The sequence below is a fragment of the Oncorhynchus mykiss genome, chromosome 27 (genome assembly GCF_057628025.1).
Source record: "Oncorhynchus mykiss isolate SJ-2025 chromosome 27, ASM5762802v1, whole genome shotgun sequence".
NCBI classification, from domain to species: Eukaryota; Metazoa; Chordata; class Actinopteri; order Salmoniformes; family Salmonidae; genus Oncorhynchus; species Oncorhynchus mykiss.
Window position 1 is genome coordinate 5,339,536 of NC_143048.1, and position 26,360 is coordinate 5,365,895.

At 40.6% G+C, this 26,360-nt stretch overlaps 1 protein-coding gene across 1 annotated transcript in view; it reads left to right on the forward strand.

Annotated features, from left to right (window-relative positions):
* Positions 1 to 4,462: 4,462 nt before the first annotated feature.
* Positions 4,463 to 26,360, forward strand: part of ttc12 (tetratricopeptide repeat domain 12) — a 36,891-nt gene continuing 14,993 nt past the window's right edge. Inside the window, exons 1-17 of the mRNA XM_021587315.3 lie at positions 4,463 to 4,898; positions 9,665 to 9,834; positions 10,069 to 10,099; positions 14,318 to 14,395; positions 14,515 to 14,636; positions 14,738 to 14,797; positions 15,225 to 15,296; positions 15,687 to 15,747; positions 18,501 to 18,689; positions 19,847 to 19,916; positions 20,371 to 20,459; positions 21,219 to 21,387; positions 21,844 to 21,936; positions 24,752 to 24,815; positions 25,021 to 25,155; positions 25,431 to 25,523; positions 25,866 to 25,934. Coding sequence (XP_021442990.3) covers positions 4,844 to 4,898; positions 9,665 to 9,834; positions 10,069 to 10,099; positions 14,318 to 14,395; positions 14,515 to 14,636; positions 14,738 to 14,797; positions 15,225 to 15,296; positions 15,687 to 15,747; positions 18,501 to 18,689; positions 19,847 to 19,916; positions 20,371 to 20,459; positions 21,219 to 21,387; positions 21,844 to 21,936; positions 24,752 to 24,815; positions 25,021 to 25,155; positions 25,431 to 25,523; positions 25,866 to 25,934 — 1,620 coding nt within the window. The 5' untranslated portion in view covers positions 4,463 to 4,843. The remainder of the gene's footprint in view (positions 4,899 to 9,664; positions 9,835 to 10,068; positions 10,100 to 14,317; positions 14,396 to 14,514; positions 14,637 to 14,737; positions 14,798 to 15,224; positions 15,297 to 15,686; positions 15,748 to 18,500; positions 18,690 to 19,846; positions 19,917 to 20,370; positions 20,460 to 21,218; positions 21,388 to 21,843; positions 21,937 to 24,751; positions 24,816 to 25,020; positions 25,156 to 25,430; positions 25,524 to 25,865; positions 25,935 to 26,360) is intronic.

Sequence of the window (26,360 nt, forward strand, 5' to 3'; positions counted from 1 at the left end):
ACATGTTCTCATGCTGGAACACGAGGTGATAGATGAATGGCACGACAAAGGGCCTCAGGATCTCGTCACGGTATCTCTGTGCATTCAAATTGCCATCGATAAAATGCAATTGTGTTTGTTGTCTATAGCTTATGCCTGCCCATACCATAACCACACCATCAACATGGGGCACCCTTCTCACAATGTTGACATCAGCAAACCGCTCGCCCACATTTCGTCATACACGCTGCCTGCCATCTGCCCGGTACAGTTGAAACCGGGATTAATCGCTAAGGGCACACATCTCCAGCGTGCCAGTGGCCATCAAAAGTGAGCATTTGCCACTGAAGTCGGTTACGATGCCGAACTGCAGTCATGTCAAGACCCTGGTGAGGATGACGAGCACGCAGATGAGCATCCCTGAGATAGTTTCTGACAGTTTGTGCACAAATTCTTTGGTTGTGGAAACCCACAGTTTCATCAGCTGTCCAGGTGGCTCGTCTGAGAAGATCATGCAGGTGAAAAAGCTGAATGTGGAGGTCCTGGCCTGGCATGGTTACACGTGGTCTGTGGTTGTGAGGCCAGTTGGATGTACTGTCACATTCTTTAAAATGACGTTGGAGGCGGCTTATGGTAGAGAAATGAACATTCAATACTCTGCCAACAGCTCTGGTGGACATTCCTCCAGTCATCATGCCAACTGCATGCTCCCTCAAAACTTGAGACATCTGTGGCATTGTGTTGTGTGACAAAAACGACATATTTTAGAGTAGCCTTTTATTGTCCCCAATTCAAGGTGCAGCTATATAATGATCATGCTGTTTAATCGGATTTGCCACACCTGTCAGGTGGATGGATTATCATGGCAAAGGAGAAGTGTTCACTAATAGGGATATAAACAAATGTGTGCAACCAAATTGAGAGAAATAGGCTTTTTGTCCATATGGAGAAAAATAATTGATATTTTATTTCAGATCATTAAAAATAGGGGCAAACATTTTACATGTTGCGTTTATATTTTCGTTCAGTATATAATAATGTACTCTTTTTTTGTTTTGGCTCTCAATAGACCTGGATTCAAATAGTACTTCAAATCTTTCATGTGTTTTGAACGTTTGTTTGAGCCTGACTGAAGTGCCATAAGGGTGGGGTTGGCAGTTTTGTGACTGTTCCGCTGGTCCCATTACACCAGGTAAGCTCAATTAAGCTAAAGAAACCAAATACTAGTTCACCCCAGGTCTGGCTCTCATCAGACGGAATAACTAATGAAGGCTGTTGTAGGCTACAGTTGCTCTTACAAACAAAAAGTGTTCCTTGGTGTTCAGTGTTCCTTGGTGAGTATATTCAGTACTGGAGTTGCGTGCTGATGAGGACTGTGAACAACCCACACATGCATCCTTTTGGGCTTGTCTGGTTCTCATTAACATTCCAACTGTAATACAGGAACGCATTCAGGCTGTTTCAAGTCACTCTACTAACTCCAACCTAGCAAGAGATGCAGGAAGAAGACAAAATTCAAAAATAATATGTATTGTTTTTGTGATATATTAATCTATTAATTTCAAATAAATTATCCCCAGCGTGGATTAACAATTTAGGAAAGATGATATTACACTATCAAACAAAAAAGTTCAGTGGTTCCCAACCAGGGTACAGGACCCCTGAGTGTACTTGGCCTACCCACAGAGTGTACTGCAAAAGACTCATGAGCTCATAGGGTTACTGGTAAAGTGCATATGTGCATATGAGGGAGTGCTTCAGCTGTACTCCAGGCAGAGCCAAATTCAGTTGGTGGTACAGTAACCCGAAAAAGCTTGGGAACCACTGGTCTAATTAAATTAAAACCAAAAGGTGGGTTATATAACCGAGCAGATGTTTTTTTTTGTGTGTGCAGCAATGACACTGATTCACAATACAGTGCATAGTTAGATGATTGCCAACATGGTTTGGGCCAATCAGTAAATGCCACCCTCTAGTGTTTGCTGAAGACACTGCTGAGGCACAGCGGCTTTTTGAAGAGACTACAATGGTGTAGACAAGTACCTTTATTATGGAGTAATAATGAGAACAGAAAATAATGAGTTTTACCATAATGTAGCCTGAGTACTAATGATGCGCGGGTCAGCTGTTTGTTCTCCTGCACCCACCTACAATTGCTAATAAGCCGAAGTTAAAATCTCAGGCCCACACCCGACCCTAAGCTGCAAATATGGAAGATGTGCTGTACAGTTCCCTTTTTTTCTCTTGAACAGTTATAGAACAATGACATTGTTCTTCAACATTGATTCATTTATTTGGCGCGCGCACAGTTAGGCCCTAAAGCTTAGGCTTCCTCACTAATGCCAGATAAAAAAATAATAAAATAAAAACCTCAATGTAGCCTAGAAATATGAATTGCACAAGAAATATACATGATTTATGGGTCTTTTAATAATGCATTGTTTTCTCTTTATTCAACCCGTCCTCCACCCATCCACCCACACAATATTTCATGACCTTAACCCGCCCGCCCCGCGAGGCAGGGATGACAATTGGGTCTTGACAAAAGAAAATACAGTATCATGATAAGAACACACTCTGTGAGTATGGAGCAGAAGCGCTGGTCTGTTAATTGCTTGCAAGGCATTTGTTTACACTGGGGCTCGGTTAGGGGCACAGCTGGTCCTCATCAGGGCTGGTCTGGGCTGATGTGTTGTATGAAGTTGTAAAAAGAAAACATTTGCAGCCCTAGGAATGCAATGGGCAAAAGATGGTCAAAAAAACATATCCTCCTTTTTCATGCTGCGGTGAGTTTTAGTGCAATAATAATGATGCCCAACACAAGTACAACGATGTTGAGGATTTTGGCTATCCTGGACGGCTATTATTTTTATTTGATAGGGCCATAAGTAAACAAGAAAATGCATATTCAGAGGTGGCGCTTCTAGTGGCTGGTGATTTTTATGCAGGGAAACTGAAATCTGTTTTACCTCATTTTTACCAGCCTGTCACCTGTGCAACTAGAAGCAACAAAACTCTAGATCACCTTTACCCCACACACAGAAACTCATACAACTCTCTCCGTTGAGAGTGATGGTCCATGGCAAGAAGCCTCCAGTGATGATCAGTGGCACGAAGCCTCCAGAGACGGTCTCCAGTCCAGAGTCTCCAGCGACGGCCTCCAGGCCTGAGCCTCCAGCGACGGCCTCAAGTCCGGAGCCTCCAGCGACGGTCCCCAGTCCGGGGCCCGCAACGAGGTTCCCCAGTCCGGGGCCCGCAACGAGGGTCCCCGCACAGAGGCGCCACCAAAGTGGGGTGAGCCAGAGGTGGAGCGGGGTCTACGTCCCGCACCAGAGCCGCCACTGCGGATAGATGCCCACCCGGAACCTCCCCTATAGGTTCAGGTTTTGTGGCCTTGGGGAGGGGAGGGGGGGGGTACTGTCACGCCCTGACCTAAGAGAGCCGTTTTATGTCGCTATTTGGTTTGGTCAGGGTGTGATTTGGGTGGGCATTCTATGTTCTGTTTTCTATGTTTTTGTATTTCTATGTTTTGGCCGGGTATGGTTCTCAATCAGGGACAGATGTCTATCGTTGTCTCTGATTGGGAATCATACATAGGCAGCCTTTGTCCCTGTTGTGATTGTGGGAAGTTGTCTTTGTTAGGGGTACTATTGCCCTTGTAAGCCTCACGGTCGTTTTTTTAATTTCTCACCACACTGCACCTTGGTCTCATTCCGACGACGGCCGTGACATTAACATTCACAAGGCCGTATGGCCAGACGGATTACCAGGACGCTTACTTAGAGCATGTGTCTTCACTGACATTTTCAATTTCTCCCTGACCCAGTCTGTAATAGTAAAGTCCCTTTTGCCCAAGAACGCCTTTTTAAAAACATGGATGATATGGCTGACTTGTTTAAACAAATGTGGTTTCTACTGACAATTGAGATGTACAAACTATGGAATAATGGGATGATGAGCGTATAAGAAGCAATCCGTAATTTTGATAAAGATATTAATGAGCGAGCTAGGACGCCACTGCAAATAAGTCGTGGTGATTGGGGATCAACAGGCCTTTATTCCGTGGTTGTTTTAATTTGCTGCTACTTTGGTTGCAACTCAGATTCAAAATAATCCTTCCCAGCAGAATCAGGTTTAAATACTCACCTGGGGGGTACTATTCAGTAAATTGATAATCTGTCTTTCTAAAATATTGATGATAATGATGCATGTGATGCATAATCCAGTTCCAGTAGTTATTATTCATTTAAAATTATAGAATGACCTAGTACCATGGTGCAATTATGCTACATGATAAAAATGCATGCTTGTAATAGTACAATTTAGGGTACAATAGGTGGACATCACTCCATTTGAAGAACTTTTAGTAAACTGTGCACATTTTCAGTACCCCTGAAAATCTCATGGCGGCACTCTTGGTCTTTTTGTGTTCAGATACTGCTGTAAATGGTCCATTATGAACCGAAGAGTTGGGTGAGCTTGTACTCTCCAGCGGGGTGGCAGTGGCAAGCACTCTCTGCTATATGACTGGAGCTGTTGTCACAGGCCTAATATACTGTATCAAGGCTTTATATATTTGTTTGTGGAAAATGTAGTTAAGGTGCTGCACGGGATATTGAACGCTTCGAAACCACACGCCCCTACTTAGAGCACGTGACCTTTAGAAATCCAATCCCCACTTGGAAGAAAAAAAGTTTACCGTTACCATAGTTACAGGTACACTACACAATCAAATCGAGAGGAAAAGTAAAGATTGACTGCCACAACTATTGTAGCTACAGTAGCTAGCTAAACAAATAAAATACCTCGTTTCCTTGGTATTGCATAATATCCGTTTAGCAGATTACTTGTAAACAAATAAAACATGACAAAAGAGTTCGAGGATTTTGAGAGTTTCTTGAAGAATGTTGATGAAATAAGTAAGTACTGTACCAGCACCACCACCAGTTATTATTCCACAGTAACGTTAGCTAGCTGACGTTAGGTACGTGTGCGTTCGGGTTTGAAGCTAGCTAGCTAGAGTACTAGCTACTAGCAACTAGCTGAGTGTGAAATTTGTTAGGGACAGATACAGTCAAGTCATTTTAGCTGACTGTTCTGGTGAAAGACATAAGACCAATGTAGTTGGCTAACGTTAGCTCTAACTTTAAAATACTGTATCTAACGTTAGCTAGCTAGCATCTAGGCTTTCAGGACAGCCAGTAGCCTAATTTCTGGAAAGCAGTGGCGGCCAATGCCGTTTATGATGCGGGAGGACGATTTTATTTTCTATTACAGCATGTTGGATGACTGTCATTCACATTCCATGCACCCAGTTCAATGAAACAGAGATTTATGCTACTACATGATACTAGAATTGATACCTATCATGAGGTTGATACAACCCAGTTTATGAATTAACGTTTACAACGTAGGTGCACACAGGTAGAGAAACATTTTAGATGATAGACAGTGACACATGCAATACCCCCTTGCACACTCTTGTCTGCATCTAGCTTATCTAGGGCGTGTTGGTCAAATGCAGGTATTTGTATCCCTGCAAAAAAAACTTTCCAAGCCAAACCATGTCATAACTGCTACACACAGCCTACATCGTTGTCCCCATATTAGCTAACGTCCTAGTCAATATAGCTAATATAACTAATGCCTTATTAATGCTACAATCATGCAGTAATGTTACAGTACAGAGTCAGTAAGCAGTTACACCGGTGGGCCCTGGTGGTAAGAAATTAATACAACCAAAAGTTTACTTTGACTTGGAAGAGTTCCAGTGTTGTGTTGGATAGTCATAGCCAGCTAGCAAACATAGCATCCCTCTGTTTGAGCTAGGTGTTTGAGTAACCAAACTAGCTAGCTGCATTTGCTAGCTAAGTAATTAAGTGAAACTGAAAGTTAAAAAATGACTCTCTGTCCCTTGCTTCTCCTTCATTTTTGAAGAAATTAATTTGTTGAAAACTGTTCAACTATTGTCTTTCTATCTCTTTGAGGCAACTACTCACCACATTTTATGAACTGCAGTGCTAGCTAGCAGTAGCTTATGCTTTTAGTGCTAGATTCATTGTACTCTGATCCTTTGATTGGGTGGACAACATGTCAGTTGATGCTGCAAGAGCTCTGGTAGGTTGGAGGACGTCCTCTGGAAGTAGTCATAATTACTGTGTAAGTCTATGGAAGGGGGGAGAACCAAGAGCCTCCTAGGTTTTGTATTGAAGTCAATGTACCAAGATGAGGAGGCTACTGTAGCCCTTCATTGCAAAACAGTGTGTTTTAATAAATTATTTGGTGACGTGAATATATTTAGTATAGTTTTATCTAAAAAGGATAACCTTTTCAATGTTTTACCATTTTTATTTGTATGAAATTCACTGAGGAGGATGGTCCTCCCCTTCCACCTCTGAAGAGCCCCCACCGCTGGAAAGACAGCTCAACCACTTAGCCTATCTACTTTTTGGACTTGAATGCCAAAACATTCAGGAGATGGAGGTGCTCAAAGTTGACCCATTTTGCATAACCCACCAAAACCCACCAAAAGCACCATACCATGAGACATCCATGATGTCTTCATAACAGTATATATATTTTTTTACATTAGTTAAAAGCTTACAAACTGGGTTGTCAAACAATTGAATCATTTCTAGAATACCACGTCAACTCAGATTTTTTTCTCTCCGTTTTCGCATATGTTGCAGTTTGGACACTAATTTACATTGCATGTGTTGTGCCCACCATCGTTTGAGACACAACATACTCTTGAATACAGATTATGTAAAATAGGATCTAAGCTACAACATACGCGAGAAAAAAATTATCAGAGTTTCTGCATTTTTAGAGAATTTGTTAAATGTAAAAAAAAAACTAAAAATACAGTATATATTAAGAAAATTATAATAATTCAAGAAATTATCAAATAGTTTGTCAACCATTTTTGTAAGCGTTTAAATTAAATCAAACTCAACTGTTTATATTTTTCAGTGATGAAGACGTGAATTTCTCATGGTATGCAAAATGGAGCAACTTTGGTCCCTTCTTGAATATTTTGGCATTCACGTCCAAAAAGTAACTTTCTGACCACTTCTACCATGAGCAAATATGTATGGTAAGTTTTGTTCAATTCAAAAAGGGTGCAGTAAAAAAGTGATTGAAATGAAATGGAAAGACCCTAATTTGTTTTCCCTTTATTTGTTTATTCCTGATAGGGTATTGTCTACAATAGCTAGATAGCTACTTTAGATTAGTGAGGCGCACAGTCATTTCAGGGTAATGCAATGATAAAGAATAGTCTACTGCTGAAGGCAGGCTACAACCTAAAACTTTACCAAGGAAGACCTAAGGTGTTCATGTATAAATTCAGACAATAACAGGGATTATGGGAGTGGTACTAAGTGAATAAAGCAGGTCACAACCATTTCCAGAGGAGTGACAAAGTCAACACATCTAATGGAGTATTTCACCCAAATTACAAAATGTCACTGGTTTCCTTACTCTGTAAGCAGTATATACAGTGTATCTTACCTTGTCTGAGTGCTTACAGGGTAAGGAAACCAAAATGTAATTTTGTCATTTGGGTGGACTATCCCTTTAATCTGTGTGATCTCGCTCTCTGTTGCCGATGTGAGTAAATTTTTTAAACAAGCCAACACTCGCAAGGCTGCCGGACAGCACAACAGTGCCTCTTCCCCCTCAGGAGGCTGACAAGATTTAGCATGGGCCCTTGGATCCTCAAAAAGTTCTACATCTGCTCCGTTGAGAGCATCTTGACTGACTGCATCACCGTTTGACCGCAACGTGCTACAGAGGATGGTGCAGACAGCCCAGTACATCACTGTGTCTGAGCTCCCTGCCAGCCAGGACCTCTATATCAGCCTTGGTTTCTCAAATGACTGCCTCGCCTGGTTCACCAACTACTTCTCAGATAGAGTTCAGTGTGTCAAATCGGAGGGGCCGTTGTCCAGACCTCTGGCAGTCTCCATGGGGGTGCCACAAGGTTCAATTCTCGGGATGACTCTTTTCTCTGTATACATCAATGATGTCGCTCTTGATTCTCTGATCCACCTCTACGCAGACGACACCATTCTGTATAATTCTGGCCCGTCTTTGGACACTGTGTTAACAAACCTCCAGACGAGCTTCAATGACATACATTGACATTCAATGCCTGCCCGTCTAGCATCACTACTCTGGACGGTTCTGACTTAGAATATGTGGACAACTACAAATACCTAGGTGTCTGGTTAGACTGTAAACTCTCCTTCCAGACTCACATTAAGCATCTCCAATCCAAAACTAAATCTTGAATCAGCTTCCTATTTTGCAACAAAGCATCCTTCTGCGCTTCAGCACTGGTCATCCCCAAAGCCAACTCCTCCTTTGGCTGCCTTTCCTTCCAGTTCTCTGCTGCCAATGACTGGAACGAATTGCAAATATCACTGAAGATGGAGTCTTATATCTCCCTCACTAACTGTCAGAGCAGCTTACCGATCATTGCACCTGTACACAGCCCATCTGTAAGTAGCCCACCCAACTACCTCATCCCCATATTGTTATTTATTTTTTTGCTCCTTTGCACCCCAGTATCTCTACTTGCCCATTCATCTTCTGCACATCTATCACTCCAGTATTAATACTAAATTGTAATTATTTAGCCACAATGGCCTATTTATTGCCCTACCTCCCTAATCTTACTACATTTGCACACACTGTATATAGATTTTTCTATTGTGTTATTGACTGTACGTTTGTTTATCCCATGTGTAACTCTGTGTTGTTTGTGTCGCACTGCTTTGCTTTATCTTGGCCAGGTCGCAGTTGTAAATGAGAACATGGCCTACCTGGTTAAATATTATATTTTTTTTATAAAATCAGGCGGTGTCGGAGGAAGGCGTGAAAAATGACCAAAGAATCCAGCCACCCAAGCCAAATACTGTTCACTCTGCTACTGTCTGGCAAACGGTACCTCAGCATCGACTCTCGGACCAACAGGCTCCGAGACAGCTTCTACCCCATATCCATAAGACTGCTATATAGTTAATTAAATGGTTACCCGTTCAATTTGCACTGACCCTATCTTGCAGTGACTCTATGCACACTCACAAGTCTATACAGTACATACACATTACATACTCACACACTGACACTCATACAAAGCTCCACACATTCACATACATTACATACATGCACACACATACAGTACATGTAGATACACACACACACACACACACACACACACACACACACACACACACACACACGTATAACGGCAACACAAATACACACATGCATACCGACACACACACACACACACACTTTTACAGTCATTACATGCTGCTGCTTCTCTGTTCTTTATTTTTACTCTTATTATTATCTATCCTGATGCCTAGTCACTTTACCCTGCCTTCATGTAAATACATACCTCAATTACCTCGTACCCCTGCACATTGATCTGGTACCGGTACTCTCTATATACTGTATATACTGTAGCTTCATTCTTGTGTATTTTATTCCTCTTGTGTTATTATTTCCTTTTTGTTATAATTTTTTTAAACTCTGCATCATTGGGAAGGGCTCGTAAGCAAGCATTTCACGCTAAAGACCACACCCATTTTATTCGGGGGCGTGTGACAAATCAAATTATATTTGATGTAATCTCTTTAATTTACTCTATGTAATCTGTGATGTTCTTATACAGGCGACCTGGTCAAGGATCTGAGCTCCTCTGATGTAACGTCTCAGCAGAGAGCTGTGGAAAAGGCTGATTGCTACATAAGTACCTTGAAGGAGAAGGAGGAACCATGCAAAACCCTCCTCAACAGGACAGTGATAAACACCAATCCCTCACAACAGGCACCTGCACCGACGGTAACAGCTCAATACTCACTCTCACTCACTCTAATGACTTTTCAGATTGTATACCAATCGACTTGAGATCTTTCCTGTGGTCTGTAATAGGTTGGTTAGGGTGTGCATTGTATAACAGCAGGTACATTTTTAGCATCCTTTCATTTGGTGTTTTTTGTCTTAGAAGTTACAGTTGAGTAATTTGATGCAGAAGCGTGTGTTTTTGAATATTTTTCTTCTATTCTTTTATTGCAGGGTTCACAAAATGATCCCAGTTCAAGTGCAGGTGTGTGAAGCTAAAATGGGTCTCTCTTTTGCTGTATGATGAGATTCTAAGGTTTGGGACAACTATATAAGCAATCATTTAGGAACAACTCCTTCATTTGAGCATGATGTGTAGCAGATCAAGATCTGTGAAACTCACTTCTCCGCCTGAAGTGTCTCCACTTGCGTTGACAAATAGCTAGATTTTTGGTAGCGCTACTGGGTAAGATGCTTCAGTAGGGCAGTGGTCTGTGTTTACGAGGCAGAGATCATGGGTTCAAGCCTCGGTATGAGCCGAGTCAGGAGGAAGCGGTACTCGCTAAGTAAGCAGCATAACATCCATGGCTGCTTTATTGTTCTTTGAACTGCAGATTGCCCCTTCAAGTGCTTACATGGTACTACATCATACTGCCCAGAGCACTGGGTCTTTTTGATCTGCAACTCCACCTTTAATTGTACTATCCCTAAACATTTATTTAAACTAAATAAATAAATCCCTAAACATCAATCGACTTTGCTCAGAATAAATACGATTCAAACCTAGTAAATTGCACCACACAGTAAATTCCAATTCAATAGCATATGGATGTCAATACCCTTGACTGGATTACCAAGATCAGCCTATCAAGGTTCGGTAACAGTGTTTTATTAAATTGTATTTTCTTTTTTGTTAGGAGTTAGATTAGCTTTAATATTGCAGATAGATTGGGGGTTCTATCAATGTAATTGTTTGCATAATTTCCAATCTCCCATATGTTTAAAAAAATATATAATTATCTTCTTTATTCTTTTTATTTTTATTTATCCGTTAATTTTACCAGTTAAGTTGACTGAGAACAGGTTCCCCATTTGCAGCAACGACCTGGGGAATAGTTACTGGGGAGAGGAGGGGGATGAATGAGACAATTGTAAACTGGGGATTATTTTCCCCTAACCCCTAACCATCCCTCCCCTAATTGGAGTAAACTAATGGACGACAATGCTTAGGCTTCTACTTCCAGCTTAATCATACTATATACATTTTACGGACACTGTATATTTGACAATAGTTCTCATTTTTTCTTTGTTTTTCTTTGTTTTTAGTCCCACCCTTCAGCTACTCTCAACCCCTCCCATCTATCTCTGTAAAACATCCAGTTTTGATTTCTAATTACCATATATTTTTCAACCCTGCTGTAATTTTACCAAGAGTATTATTATATTTGTGCTATTTGCAGGGTTAGCTCCAGGTAAATGTTGCAATTATTCAGCTATTCCTGAACCTATGACCAAAAGCAAACTACGTATGGGCAGTACCAAAACAATTGATTTAATGATTTTGTCTCTTCGCAGCAAAATCTACAGAGCTGGGATGGTTGTATTGATTGCAAGAATTTTATATAATAATTTGAATCAGTTCACAAACCATGTGCCATGGAATCAGTAGATCAAAAATCTCTTCCCAACTATTTTGTGAACTGTATGCCGCAGCTGTTCATTTTTTTGGTACTTAAATTAAACTGGTATACTTTTTTATTTAGCACATTTTCTTTAACCAAATGTGGTCTTTAATGTAGGAAAATCTACAGAGCTGGGATGTCAGCTGACTGACAGGTTCCTTATCTTCTCCCCCTTCACTTGCCTCTTCCATTTTCACAGTAATGCTGCAATCAGTTGGTTGTATTTTTGGATAGGAGCAGACATTTCTATATATTTTTGTTAGCTGCATGTGTGACATAACTCCACCAGTCCAATTTATGACATCATTAACAAAGATTATAGATTTTTAGAAATGTTTTATCAGTTACTACTTATGAGTTGGACCATAATATTTGTTGCAATATTTGTTCTGTCTTTCCTGGTAGATTAAGCTGAAATTGCAACCAACTTTCTATGGCTTTTAAAAAAAATAGCTGGAGATATTCTAGAGATGATTTCATTTTCAAATAACCCGAAAGTGAGAGGTTGGAATCTGAATAAAGGGAAAAAGGAATTTTTTAAAACCGGGGTTAGCCATTCTTACTAATCTGCTGGAAAACCCGTTCGGATTTAAATACAACTTTTGTATGACTGAAGCCTTTAGTGAGAGGTTAAATTCTTGAATATTTAATAATTTCAGCTCTCCAAATTCATATTTATTATATCTTTTTCTCATATAATTATAAAAACAAGTCAGTTGGTGTAGGCAGGGCCATATGTAAGTAGGTAAACTGGGATATGACTCAATCATTATACAGGGTAATTTGTCCACAAATAGACAGGTATTTACCTTTCCATAGTAGCAAGATCTTATCTATTTTTGCCAACTTTCTATAAAAATGTATTGTTGTGAGATCGTTTCTTTCTTTCTTTCGGGATATGAATACAGAGTATGTCCACTTCACCGTCACACCATTTTATTGGTAAAATACAGGGTAGTGATTTTTTTTAGTGATCCAATACGTAATATGGTAGGTACACTTCACATCATATTTTGGTTGTAATCCAGAGAGGTTACATAAATTATCTAGATCCTCTATAAGGCTGTACAGGGATACAAATTGCGGATTTAAAAGAAAACATGAGTCGTCAGCCTACAATGACACCTGGATTTCTAGCCCATTGATATTGTTGGATCCAATTTTCATAACTAACATTTCGATGGCCATAATAAATACTAATGCCACTAGTGGACAATCTTGTTTCACTCCTCTTGACAGTTTAATACTGGGCTCCTGAGTGGCGCAGCGGTCTAGGCACTGCATCTCAGTGCAAGAGGCGTCACTACAGTCCCTGGTTTGCGGTCGTGATTGGGAGTCCCATAGTGCGGTGCACAATTGGCCCTGCGTCGTCCGGGTTTGCCGGGGTAGGCCGTCATTGTAAATAAGAATTTGTTCTTAACTGACTTGCCTAGTTAAATAAATAAAAATGCTTTCTGAGAAGTAGCCATTATTTACTATTTTACACCTGGGGTTACTATACATAACTTTAACTCATTGTATAAGAGATGATCCAGAATTAAAATAGTTCATTTATATATAAATTCTAGTCTACTTTATCAAAGGCCTTTTCAAAATCAGCTATGAATACCAGGTCCGGTTTCTCAGATTTTTCATAGTTTTCTATTGTTTCCAGTACTTGTTTTATATTATCTCCAATGTATCGTCCATGTAAAAAAAACTTTCTGATTAGGATGAATAATATCCGACAATACCATTTCAATTCTATGCGCTATGCATTTTGCTAGAATTTTGGCATCACAACACTGATGTGTAAGGGGCCTCCAGTTTTTTTTAGGTGGATTGGATCTTAATATTTACCATCTGGGTCTTGTTTCAGTAATAGTGAAATCTGAGTATCTGATAGTCTATCATTTATATAGGAGTGGTTAAAGCAGGTTAATAACGGACCTCTGAGTACATCAAAAAAAGTTTGATATACCTCAACTGGTATGCCATCTAACCCTGGAGTTTTCACAGACTTAACCGCCTTAATTGCATCAAGAAGTTCCTCCTCTGTAATTTGGCTTTCACATGAGTCTTTCTGTACATATATTAATTTTACAACAAAATCCTTACAATTAACTTCAGTTAGTGGAGATGAAGGAGACTGAAACAAGAATTCATGCAGGAAGTACTTTTGTTCCTCTTTGTAAATATTGTTTGGTGAATCATGGAAGACTCCGTCATTTGTAACACGTTTCTGTAAATTATTTTTGATAGCATTTCTATTTTGAGGATTAAAAAATAGCTTGGTGCATTTTTCCCCAAATTCCTTTATTTCACTTGATTTTTTATAATATATTACACTTGATCTTTCTTGAATAAGTTCCTGTAGGTCTTTTTGTTTGTCCTCAAATGTATTCTGTGCCTGTGCTTATGTTTCCAAATAATGTATCTTTCGTAATCCAGTTAGTGCTCTCTAAATCCCCCCTGTGAAAAGTATATACTGTAGTCCCCAATTCAATTGTAATTCATTTAAATTGGTTCTGCTTCTTACATGGTTCTCTTCTGTGCCTAGTGTAAAATTGAATATCTGTACACATACTGTACTCAGGTACAAAGAGTGGAATAGAGTCAATCCCAAAGGTTTCCCATCGTATTTAACATCATTTAGTGCAAAGTTTAGTGCAACTCCAAGAATTAACTACTATGTTACCAGCTGACCACTAATGATCCACAAACGTTCTTCTCATTAATGCATTATCTAATTTCACCGTTTAGAAATGTAGAGCTTTACATTCCATGTAAAACACTTGTTTATATTCTCCTTAATTCTGTAGATCATTTCATGAAAATGATGGAAAGCGATGCAGAGGACAGACATCAAAGGAGACAAAGGAAACAGGAAAAGGCAAACGGTGTGTATGAAGTCATTTCTCTAGCATGGATTAGCTCTTGCAATTTCCTAATTAGGGTCGCTCTTAATTCAGCGGTTTTTAACCTGACACTTTATTTGTTTATGTCCTTACTCCCTCAGCCCTTAAAGAAAAGGGGAATGAAGCATACGCCCAGGGAGAATACGAGACTGCTGTGAAGCTTTATAGCGACGGTTTAGACGAGCGACGAGACATGCAGCCGCTGTATACCAACAGAGCACAAGTACTCTCAACTTCATTTCAGCTTCGCTTCACTTTTAGTTAACTTAAAAACAGTATGTTGAATACTATCGGTCCACTTTTCCCCCACTTTTTCCTCTGCAGTCCTATATCAAACTGGAGAAATATAAGGAGGCCATAAGTGACTGTGAGTGGGCTCTAAAGGTAAGGCTGACTAGGAACTTTGGGTCAATCACTAGCTCCCTCATTCTTCATAACGCCATTCCAGGCAGTGCCCTGGTGATCCTGTAGTGTCTTGGGAGCACAGAACATACCGTGCAGTGTAGAGTACAGTACAGTGCTCAGTGACTTCAATGAACTGTAAGTGGTGTGGAGAGGGGAGGAAAGTGGGTTGGAGTACTGTATATACCCCTTAGAATCTGTAATAAAAGCAGTACAAAAAAATCAGTTGCTCACCTTTCAGGACAATCTATTTCGAAAAACATACAAACTAACTAGACAATGGGTTTGGCCTAATTCAAGGGAGTACCGTATTTGAAGCTTGAGTAAATGTGGTTTTGTCCATATTGCAGATGATGTGTTCGGTTGACGTGTCACGTATGATTCTCTTGCTCATATTATTTCTTTACAGTGTAATGACAAGTGTGTTAAAGCATATCTTCACATGGGGAAAGCACACCTGGCACTCAAGAATTATAACGAGGTGGGCATTCCATTTCATTTGAACCATATCTAACTGCATTGCAGAGAAAACAGCCTACAACTGTATTCAGTCATTCTGGATGCCTATCTGCTTCAAACCTTGTGTTGATCTCCTAAAATGCAGATTTTGCAACTTTTTAAGCTTACCTTTCCTTCAGCAAGTAGAGTCATGCAAGCGTTCTGCTTAATACAATATTTAAAATACAAAGTGACTGCATTTCTTTCTTTAATGGTCTCAACATTTCTGCTTACTCTCTGTCTGTGTGTATTAGTGAGACCAGAGTCCCATATAATGATCTATGGCTCTGGTTGAGATTAGTAGAGTGCATCAGCCTATCTCATGACCAAAGGTAGCTGTAGGAAACGTAATGGACATATTTCTCTTTTACAGTCACGAATGTGCTATCAAAAGATACTGGAAATTGAGCCAGGACGGGAAAAGATGCTCAAAGGTAAGGCAAAATAACACGCTGAAAAGTCTTGTTGCAAGTAGAGTCTGTTACTCAGATTTGCTCATGGTCCCACTTAAACAAACTACAATTTATAAAGGCTTTTATAGAGCAATCATAACATCTCAATAAACACTACATAGATGTCTCACAAATCATTTATGAACAAACTCAGCAAAGTCATACTATGTAAGGGTTATATATGACCCATGTAATCATTTGGCGAGGATCATCAACTAGATTCAGCTGCAGGTGTAATAATTTTTTTTGCTCAGAAAAGGGCCAAATCAAGGAGAGCCAAATCAAATCTCCACCAGTAGGGGAACCCAAGGACCTAGGCTAACCCACCATCATCAGGGATGTGATTCTTCCTGATTAATCAGAAATTACATTTTTTTTATGTACACTCCATTCATATACAGTGGGGCAAAAAAGTATTTAGTCAGCTACCAATTGTGCAAGTTCTCCCACTTAAAAAAATGAGAGAGGCCTGTAATTTTCATCACAGGTACACTTAAACTATGACAGACAAAATGAGAGAAAAAATCCAGAAAATCACATTGTAGGATTTTTTATGAATTTATTTGCAAATTATGGTGGAAAATAAGTATTTGGTCAATAACAAAAGTTTATCTCAATACTTTGTTATACACCCTTTGTTGGCAATGACAGAGGTCAAACGTTTTCTGTAAGTCTTCACAAGGTTTTCACACACTGTTGCTGGTATTTTGGCCCATTCCTCCATGCAGATCTCCTCTAGAGCAGTGATGTTTTGGGGCTGTTGCTGGGCAACACGGACTTTCAACTCCCTTCAAAGATTTTCTATGGGGTTGAGATCTGGAGACTGGCTAGGCCACTCCAGGACCTTGAAATGCTTCTTACGAAGCCACTCCTTCGTTGCCCGGGCGGTGTGTTTGGGATCATTGTCATGCTGAACGACCCAGCCACGTTTCATCTTCAATGCCCTTGCTGATGGAAGGAGGTTTTCACTCAAAATCTCACGATACATGGCCCCATTCATTCTTTCCTTTACACGGATCAGTCATCCTGGTCCCTTTGCAGAAAAACAGCCCCAAAGCATGATGTTTCCACCCCCATGCTTCACAGTAGGTATGGTGTTCTTTGGATGCAACTCAGCATTCTTTGTCCTCCAAACACGACGAGTTGAGTTTTTACCAAAAAGTTAGATTTTGGTTTCATCTGACCATATGACATTCTCCCTATCTTCTTCTGGATCATCCAAATGCTCTCTAGCAAACTTCAGACGGGCCTGGAAATGTACTGGCTTAAGCAGGGGGACACGTCTGGCACTGCAGGATTTGAGTCCCTGGCGGCGTAGTGTGTTACTGATGGTAGGCTTTGTTACTTTGGTCCCAGCTCTCTGCAGGTCATTCACTAGGTCCCCCCGTGTGGTTTTGGGATTTTTGCTCACCGTTCTTGTGATCATTTTGACTCCACGGGGTGAGATCTTGCGTGGAGCCTCAGATCGAGGGAGATTATCAGTGGTCTTGTATGTCTTTCATTTCCTAATAATTGCTCCCACAGTTGATTTCTTCAAGCCAAGCTGCTTACCTATTGCAGATTCAGTCTTCCCAGCCTGGTGCAGGTCTACAATTTTGTTTCTGGTGTCCTTTGACAGCTCTTTGGTCTTGGCCATAGTGGAGTTTGGAGTGTGACTGTTTGAGGTTGTGGACAGGTGTCTTTTATACTGATAACAAGTTCAAACAGGTGCCATTAATACAGGCAACAAGTGGAGGACAGGGGAGCCTCTTAAAGAAGAAGTTACAGGTCTGTGAGAGCCAGAAATCTTGCTTGTTTGTAGGTGACCAAATACCTATTTTCCACCATAATTTGCAAATAAATTCATAAAAAATGTAACAATGTGATTTTCTGGATTTTTTTCTTCTCATTTTGTCTGTCATAGTTGAAGTGTACCTATGATGAAAATTACAGGCCTCTCTCATCTTTTTAAGTGGGAGAACTTGCACAATTGGTGGCTGACTAAATACTTTTTTGTCCTGACTCCTGATCACATCCCACCATCTTGTCACCAAATCATCCCTGTTAGGCATCCTCATTTATTTACGCATGATAACAGCCCTGTAACAAGGACAAGCCTACAATGACAACCCAAAGCTGGATGGTACTCATTGTTACCTTGCAAATAAAGCATTATTTTTTTTCCTTTGTGCCATCATTGCCGTTGTCAACTGTGGTAAGCTTATTTTGCTTCATTAAAACAGATGGTCCCAATAGCGTTTTGTTCTGAGTCGCATGCTCATTTCACTGTTTTGTGTCAATTTAGACTAGGATGGATTCCCAATGAATAATGACACTATCATTTTCACACGTTTTGAAGCTGTTGTTCGTTGTCGACGTGTGATTATGGAGATGTTATGAATCATCGGAAAAGACGGCAACAACGTTTCTGGAATACCCTCATTAACTTTCCCTAAATGTATTGAAAGTAAGATAATTACTGAATCTGTGTATTTAAGTGGTGATACCTTTAATTCGGTAGGGTTAGGAAACATTCGTATGGCCTCCTTGCAAAGTTGTTTCCATTTCTAATCTGTGGGCCCTACTACCTGTTTATAGCATATGATGCTATTTACAACATACAAATGCATATTATGAGGAACGCGGTGGTCATACTGTCCTACACTCCTTTGATCCACTGCCATGAGGTTACCTCATACTAGGCTCCTCAGAAGCCACCTGTCTCCGAGCCCATGTTTTCTCCTTTCTTCCTCAAGAGTATCTGACCCAAGTGGATTTGGAGGAAGAAAGAGAATGCCAGGAAAGCAAAGCGTGGGAGGAGTTTGATAAGGGGGAAGAAAAGGCCACGACAGTGCTCCAACTGTTGAAAAAGCTGGAGAGACCCGATCAGTTCCCGTTATACTACTGCGCAGGGCTCAAGCTTCTGTCGCACGCCATTACAGACTGTGAGTACGCTGTTGGGAGTTTCCCCATCCCTCCAAATCTTGTGTGAGTGTGAGTGGGTGTGAATGTTATTTCTTCCGCTTCGCTTGCCCCAACCCTCCTCATCCTATCCTGTGGGCCAGAAGGATGTCAATGGATGCTCCTTCAGGTCAAGGGAGGACAGCGTCGACAGGTGGGTTTCTCTTATTCATGGTTCTAGTAGTCGACTCCGAAAAAATGCAGTTCATCTACTGTTACTGAAGAAATGTGAAACTCCTAGGAGATCAAATCACTGCACAGACCTAATGTTTGTTATGGTGGTTATGGTCAATTTGTAATCCTCTGAAAATAAAATCCGGGAGGGAAGACCTGACCTGACCCCTCTGCGGTATTGATTTATCTTCCCGGTTCATTTTATCACAGTTCAGCAAACTCCCCAATATTGCCCAGCCGAGGCGCGAGGTAGGCAGAGGAAAGGACACACGGAAGTGCAATGATAAATATGTGTTTACAATCCAAGCATCCATGTGAGCTGTTCTATTACCAACACCTCAGATTGTGTAGAATGCCGAGGTACAGTACTGGATGATTTATGCAAATTTTGAGTGCGCTGGGCCTAAGATGCACACGCGTTTGCACTATAATGTTACATTTACATAATATCTGTGAACTGCCGGTATCAACTACACCACCAGGGACAATAATCAATGATCAATGGTAGACTACTACCACACATTTCCAGTCTGTGTTTTCACTTCCCTCATATGGATGAATACAACCTGTCAGATGATCTACTGCTTGTAAGACTGACTGTCTTACAATGTCATTGAATGAAAGGGCAAATGTAACATAATTCCCAGTTGAACATCTCTAAAAAGAGTGTAGAAACGGCCTGCCTGACATTACCGGCTCTCTCGCCACCAAATCACCTCAGGGGAGCTTTTTCCCCCCGCTCTTCTAGATCTTCTCTGCACACACGCCCGGTCTCACCATCTTTATGAGGGAAATAGCGGAGGATCTTTGGCTCTGGATGAGTTTTATTTATTCCACTCTCTCCTGCCCTTGACCGCCAGGCATTGTGTTTCTGAAGCCTGGCCACGGGCGCACTGTGATGATGTATGCGGCTCACTGAGGTACGGAGAGGCCTCCCAGTCCTGACGTTATCTGCTCTTCCTAACAGGCACTGGCCAGACGCTGTTCCGATTAAACAATGGCTTCAGTATCATCCAAACCAATGACACCGTAAGAAGGTAAGGGGACTCGAGAGAGACGCCCCTGACTGACACTGATAGGGAGTTAAGGACAGGCCTCCAACCGTGGTCCCAAAAAGTTTTTCAAACCAAAGAGATGCTGTCTTTAAACTCTCTCTCTGTTAGTTGCTAGTTAAATATTGCCAAAATAGAATGAGCTCCTTTAGAGATTTGGATGACCCTGTAATGTGCTGTGCCCCACGCAATGTACTACATGTATGTATAGTAGGTTTTATGTAGGTTGAGACACTAATCACAACTCCCTCATGTGAAATTAGTGAGGGTATTATTAGCCTAAAGTCGTCCGCAATTGTTCTCGCGAAGTATTGTGGACTTGTGGTCATATTTCAGACCAGCACATATTGTCAGGAAAGTGGTTCAAGTTTTCAGCAGAAAATAATGAGAAAAATATGCCGTACTCATAAAGAACACAATTTTGTTTCCTTATTTTCAGTTGCCTGTTGCAGAAATCGACAGCGCCATGCGCAGAGGAGCTGTGCGTGTCCGTACTGAAATTGTGGAGGGTGATTTGCGATGGAAATGGTTTGTAAGACAAGACATTAGTGTGATATTTCCTCCCCCTATTTTTTGCACATAGATTTTTTTTGTCAAGAGAAATTGTGTGAAGAAAATGCATGAAATGCCAAACATCTTCAATTATCCCATTGTTTTCTCATTATTCTGCCTGTCATGCATTTTTGCCAACTCCTTATTAAGTGCCCACTTGTTCTGTAGTCACACAGGCAATGTGTGCTTAAGTGGCAATCTGGGATTGGTACATCCATTATTAATGAATGATATAGCCATTGATTCTTGAAGAATATAATTTATACATGCCTCGTGTCTTGCAGAACCCACAAAATATAAGCTTGTTTTACTCCATTATTTGTCAACATTGTAATTGTAAACACACTTTGTGACTGCTTCATTGTTGTTTGAATCCCGGACTGCCCCTTTTACTACATCAAAATTCATGAACACTTGTAACCAAGAGAAAATAATTGCTCCTTCTCCCAAACGGTGACAAATCAATTATACAGCTATCCAAAACCTGTTGTGCCAATGTCAAAATAGGGGAAATGCATTTGATGTAAAAAAAAATCTGCCAATTAAGGAGGCAAGTGCAATTATATTGTTGCTATTGCATTTAAAGTAGGCCTACAATCATCCCCTGACAAATAGCGTTCGAATCGATTCAAAGTGCATGCAATGTGTTATTAAATTCAATCTTTGCCACAACTGTCACTGGAACTGTCCCTGTTGCTGAAGACATTTTTTTTCTCCTGGGCTGCTTGCTTTCAGATGAAAACCAAAAGATGCTGATGAGATGCCCAGCCTCCAAAGAGTACATTGTTGACTTATTAGTATCTGGAATGGCGGCGGTGCGGAAAGAATGCCTGGCGTTTCTGTCTTTGTACTCCCAAACTCCACATGGAAGATGCTTGGCCATTGAGAACCTGAATTTGCACATGTAAGAGATCAGATCCCTGTTGGTAATTGCGTGTTCTGGCTGACAAGAACCACACACTATTATCAAATCAAACCTACCTGCCTTCTCCTCTTTCAGCTCTTTCAGACAGCAGGTAGAGCCGTCCACTCAGAGTTCAGGGAAATTAAAATATGGGGGGAAAGTATGGTTGTAGGGTCGCAAAATATGTTGTGCTCTATTAACAATAAACATTTAATTTAGGATTTTACCCCTTATGTACTGTGGGAATTGAAAACATGTTGATATTCTATTGCTGTATTTAGTCTCACATCAGACCTGCATTTGCACTTGCTGGTCCCTGTTATTCTGAATATTGTGTCATCCATCTTATTTAAACAGTAAAACAATGACATAGTAAGTTGGATAATTGTCTTGGCTTAAAGAGGTGTTAATGACGTGTGAAAATGAAATATTTGACTTTATCACACAACTCTGCAGGTTGGTGGGAAACTTGATGATGTGCATATCCACACAGAGCCAGCTGGAAACCACAGCTCTAACTATTTTGGAGAACTTTGCCACAGAAAACCAGTATGTACACTGTAGCTAATGCAATACATAGTTTTTCGTAACAAAATGGTGGATGCTCTTACTTGAAGGAGGGAAAAACTCAGTCACTGAAATATTCTTTGAAGTTTTTATGTATTTTCTTAGCAGCAGATGTCAGAACAAATGGACACGTTTCAGCGTCAGCCTTCGTCAGCGTTTGAAGGACAATGCTATCACAATGATATCACTTCACAGGAAAAAATAAATACATATTCTGACCATGACCCACCAGGCTAGTCTATTGTATTGCCATATATCATCGGCGTAAATATTAAAGAGCAGTTTTAATTCACTTGGCTGGACAGTTAGGAGGCTCCAAGCAAATGCAAAGTGAACAGCGGGGTTGACATCCCAATCCATCACCAGGCTCTATCCCACCGTTAATCTCAGTTGAAAGCCCGAATGGCCGCTCCATTCCTAAACTCACACTGTCACTTATGAAAATAGAGTCTGCGTCTCTGCATCTCAAGTGGCACCCTTTTCCTACTGTAGTGGTCAAAAGAAGTGCACTAAAAAGGGAATATGGTGTAATTTGGGACTAAGACACAGAAGGAGAGTCAGAGCCACAGGAATAAAGACAGAGAGCGTATAGTGGTTGAAATGGGAAGATCTCAGTCTATTTGGTTGGACTTGAATGGTGCTGGAAGGGATTACATTACTAATGTGAGTCTGGAGCCTTTGTCAAGGACTCGCTTTTTGTTAACGTTTGCGAAAACAAGGCTATCACCTACTCTACGGTGCTGTTTGTGTGAGACGTCTCACTGGGCACACACTGGTTGAATCAACGTTGTTTCCACGTCATTTAAATGAAACCAATGTGGAATAGACATTGAATTGACGTCTGTGTCAGGGTTTCCGTTATGAAGATTTGTGACTGGAAAGATTTTAATTTACGGACGTTTGAGCAATTTACCGGACATCTATATGCATTCAAATCCGACAGTAGAAAGAGAGAGATAATGAAACCTCCGACCTGGTTTAGCCAACGCCATCAATTCATGAGGGATATTGGCCAAATTAGCAGCATTTAGGCTACTTGACCTTAAAAACAGCCCCCCCCAAATTACAAAAACACTATTCCTTGTGTTTCGATGTGTAGCATATGCTAAACTTTATAGCCCCTGGCTTTATTGGTTTTTACTTTCCGAAAACAATAAGTGTCCACTTCATGGTTCAGTTTTTGGCAATTTGAGTGCTAAGTGCATCAGAGCATTGCATGCATTTGCGTCCACTGTATGATATTAATATTAGAAAAAATGACATAAAGAAAGAGAAGCCCCAGAGAGATATAGAGATGTGCCAGCAGCATGCTATGACACCGACATGCATTTGTCAGATGGCTACTGTGTCTGCTAGACAGATATAGGCATACAGAAGGAAGCTTATTGTCACACCCTGACCTTAGTCATCTTTGTTTTCTTTATTATTTTGGTTAGGTCAGGGTGTGACGAGGGTGGTATGTGTGTTTTTGTCTTGTCTAGGGTCCTCACCTCAAGTTCAACTGTCGGATTCAGTTGGACGCTGGTGCACACTGCCTTCATATCATAAGCCGGCAGTAGTTAAGCTTAATAATAGCCACACCACACCAAACCTTCACAAAAGTTTCTAAACTTTATTAGGGTAATAACAAAAGTAAATCAAGCCATTATTTATAGTAAAAATACGAGAAGGCTATAATAATATGGCAAACACAACATTACAGTTGGAACTTAATTTGGCCAAAGAAAATGTCTCAACAGAATGAATCAAAAGACTTGGTTTAAAAAGACGAACTGGTTTAATTGCAGCAATTAACCTCTAATGATATTTATTTTACAACGGGCCTTCTTATAACTAACTTATCTTAAACTAAAGATGGAGCACACATTTGAAAAGACAATTCTAACTTAATTTAGCCAACGAAAATGTCTCAGCAGAATTAAACAAAACACGTTTAGCGTATTTAAAGAACTGGTTTAGATTAATAGACCTACAATAATAACAATGATATACAATAATAATAGGATAATGATAAAGCATATGATTATAAATACAGAAAATAAATACATTTAAGTTCCAAAATTGCATTCTCTCTGAATAGCGATTTGCACAGTGGCTTGCATTTGGCCGTGCCAACGCTCTTCTCATCTTTGTCCACTACATTATTCCAACTTGTCCACACAAAGGACATTCCGCTTGTTGTTTTTTCACTGTAGGCATACTGTTTATCCTCTAACTTTCGTTTTACTTCAATGAAAAAAGCCTCAATCTTCGCAATCAACAACAGCCTAGGCCAAGGCTCCTCTCTCACTCTCTCTATCTATCCTCAGCACCACACACACATGCTCGCAGAGTGAGAGAATGGTGGAGTGTGAAATTGGGGTGTATAAGCCCAATATAGACAGCATCTCCAGGACAATTTGTTTGGCTTCAGTTCTACAATTTAATTTAGCGTCTTTTCTTTTTTGGTGGGCCAAAAGTCGTCCATTACTTGCTAACGGTGGGGGGTGTGTGTTGACTTATTAAGTATGTGTGTAATTGTGTGTGTTATAAAACATTTCGATAATGTCGTCACATACTGTGGTTTGGTACCGCACGTCATGACTCATGAATAATAATATAATATCGATTGTGTTTGTAACCTCCTGAGATTCATTGTCCGTGTCCCATACTGTATGCAGTGTGCAGCCATGTGGGAACCTATTGTATAGAGTATGCTACATCACCATACAGCGTAGGCAAGTGATTTGTAGCATATCTACTGTATATTCTTGAACATTTCATGTTCATCATGGTTAACTCCCTGTTCATGTTACAGATTTTGCTTGCAGTTAAGGGACACGTTTACAACATTGATTGTGCCCCCTTTCGCAAGTCTGCTGGTAAGATATTTGTGTCGGAAGTTAGCTACATTTTCATCAAATACTTAATTTGCTCCTGATACTGTAGTTGTTGTAGCCTGGTCCTAGATCTGTCATGCCAAACATGACTACAACCATATGAGTTGGCAATACAGCAAAAGCTCATCTGCGACCAGACATTGTCAAAATATTTTTGGGATAATCTTTCCTTGTGTTCCGCTTGCAGAGAAACATCACCACATTCAACCAGCATTGTTTCCCATCGCTCATATCAACAATAGGCAATATGATTGGAGATGATGCCATCCATAACGAGGTTGCCAACTGTCAGGAGTTTTGGCAGGCCTTTCTAATCGCCATGGTGAATATTGCTCCATATTGTATTTATGACTAGCTTATTTTAAAGGAGCACACAACTTTGTTATTTTCCTAAACTGAACTGGGATGTTTATTTTTCTATTTGATTATTTTTCAATTCTAATGATGGCACACTTGCTTTGTCTCTTTCCAATAAAATAAAGGTTTTGAAATGTCACAGACTGAAACCTATAAGCCAGAATAGATAACAATGTACAATGGTCATTTCTCAAATCAAATCCAGTGAGTGTTGTGTTGCACTGTGGTTCTCTATTACAGAAGTGGTGTACTCACTGTGAATACAGAGAGATCCTTTATCCCCTCCTGGGACTGATGATCAACCTCTCTGGTAATCCCTCCACAGCCATCCAGGTACGATAGAGGCTGTTAGGCTGAGCGTATTCCAAATGGCACCATATTCCCTATATAGTGCACTACTTTTGACCAGGGCCCATGGCACACTAGGGTGCCATTTGGAGTTGGGCAGTGATTGACTAGTCCTTGGCCCACCTATCAGGGTAACACATCAATTTGATGGGGAGAGGGAGGGAAGGAGGTGAATGGAAAAACAAGAACAAAGAGAGCACTGAGAGCTTTTGTTTCAGACCCTTTGGTGTAATAATAATAAGCACCCCTATGAAAAAGTGATATGTACAGTGAACATTTGATTAACCTTTCTCTCTCTCGCTTTCTTTCTCTCCCCTTATCTTGCAGGAGCATGCTGTTCCCATCAGTGGAGTATGCTTGGGCTTGCTGAGTGATCCCGACGGGGGCATCATCACAGTGAGTGGTTGCACCACAGGGCCCCGACGCAGCTCTGCTGATGAGACCAAAACCACGGCATCTCTCACGGACACTTCTCTACGGCCCCTCTGGCCTATCATGCTCTAACTATCCATATCGCAAGCATTTTTCATATGCAAACAAAGATGGAAGAGATGGGTATTTGGAGAGAAACAATACGACACCATACTTGTTTTATGTATAGCAAGTAGTTTTAGATATAAACACAACTCCTGCTTCGTCAGCATGTATTCCGAAGCATTGAAAAGTTAAGATTAGAACACGTATAAGAAAACATAGCACGGTCTGGTCTAAGCAGTCTCAAGGGGCTAAAAACTATTCAGAACGTATCTCGAACATACAGTGCATTCGGAAAGTATTCAGACCCCTTGACTTCTTCCACAGTTTGTTACATTACAGCCGTAT